At 59.3% G+C, this 1334-nt stretch overlaps 1 protein-coding gene across 1 annotated transcript in view; it reads right to left on the reverse strand.

The window, feature by feature from the left end:
• The window catches only part of LOC102384269, a 33793-nt gene that overhangs the window by 13718 nt on the left and 18741 nt on the right, over positions 1 to 1334 (reverse strand). The window contains exon 13 of the mRNA XM_025199869.1: positions 513 to 631. Within this exon, the coding sequence (XP_025055654.1) occupies positions 513 to 631 (119 nt within the window). The remainder of the gene's footprint in view (positions 1 to 512; positions 632 to 1334) is intronic.

Consider the following 1334-nt stretch of genomic DNA (forward strand, 5'->3'; position numbering starts at 1 on the left):
TGGCTTGCTAGCCGTATAAAAGGCTTGAGTGGTTTCTGCCCAAGTTGGAGGACTCCACCAACACCAGGAGGAGGAGGGGACTTCACGCTGTGTGAAGATCTCTAAATGCTGTGGAGCCTATTGGACCCAGCGCATTTCAAGCAGGCAACAGGGGTCTGATCAGCCTCTAGCCTCTCCCCGTCGCTGTTCACAATCCTCGACGTATCCCTCTCCCTGCGCGCAAAAGGACCCACGGAGCCTCAACAACTCCGTGGGAGTGATCCGAATATTGTCCAAGTCCTCAAACGAGGATTTAAGCGGAGCTGTGCCTGGGAAACTGTCCAGCCTACACCGCGACCACCTTCGGTGTAAGTAAACAATCTTGAATCAACCATTAAGTGTCCGTGCCTAATTCTAGCGTGTCGCCCGGCTGCTGGCCACAGCCCGAGCGGCGTGAAAAAGGGCCCGGACCGCTCCCGGCCCGCACAAAAGTGTCACCTCAGAAGCCGCTTAAGATGCCTGCACACCCTCACCATGCAGCTGAGCTGAACCCAGGTCCTTATTCCAACCACGGGAACAACGAGGAGCCAGAGGGATCTGACACGAGGCAGCACGTTACTCAAGAGCAAAGATCTGTGCCGGCTACTTTGCTCTGAGGATCATTTACACAAGCCTGCTGGCATCACGAGAGATGTATTTTCCACAGGCAACTGAGCACAGTCCTGTTTACCGTCGGCTGAGTAAATAAATAAATACTCCTGTAACAACACAAACGTGTCTGGCATCAGCTGCACATCCCCCTCTTTCCATGTTTGCTCCTTGCGTCCGAAAGGGCTCTGCGTCCCCATCTCTGCTGTTTTAGTGACTGCCCCACCCCCCTCAAATCAACCCGCTCGTGGAGAAGCGGCCTGACAGCCCCCTCCCCTCAGCCATCGCCCCTGCAGGCCTTTCTCTTTCCTCTCTCAGGAAACCGTAGGGTAACTCGGAGCCAAGCGTGGCCATGGCACGGATGTGGCGCTGGTGCCTGTCCCGGGGGCAAGAGAGCAAAGCGAGGATTTGGAAGGGGCTGCGGCTCCTGCTGTAGCCCAAACCCTCTCAGGTTTTACTGCCTGCTGGGAAAAGACTTCAAACAGCAGCTGGTCAGTGAGAGCCTTGCTCCGCAGGCCTGAGACGCGCCGAGCTCGGATCTGCCAACACTTCCCCTCCCCCGAGCCCTGCTCCGCGCGCCCGGGGAGACGCTGCCGGGCTGTCCTCGCCGCCCGAGCCCGCGGCACGGGCAAGGGCAAGGGCAAGGGGCAGTGCGGGCGCGGCGCAGCGACCGGCCGAGACCAGAGGGCCCCCGCCGGGCAGGGGAG

Source organism: Alligator sinensis, unplaced genomic scaffold (genome assembly GCF_000455745.1).
Source record: "Alligator sinensis unplaced genomic scaffold, ASM45574v1 scaffold1097_1, whole genome shotgun sequence".
Lineage (NCBI taxonomy): Eukaryota > Metazoa > Chordata > Crocodylia > Alligatoridae > Alligator > Alligator sinensis.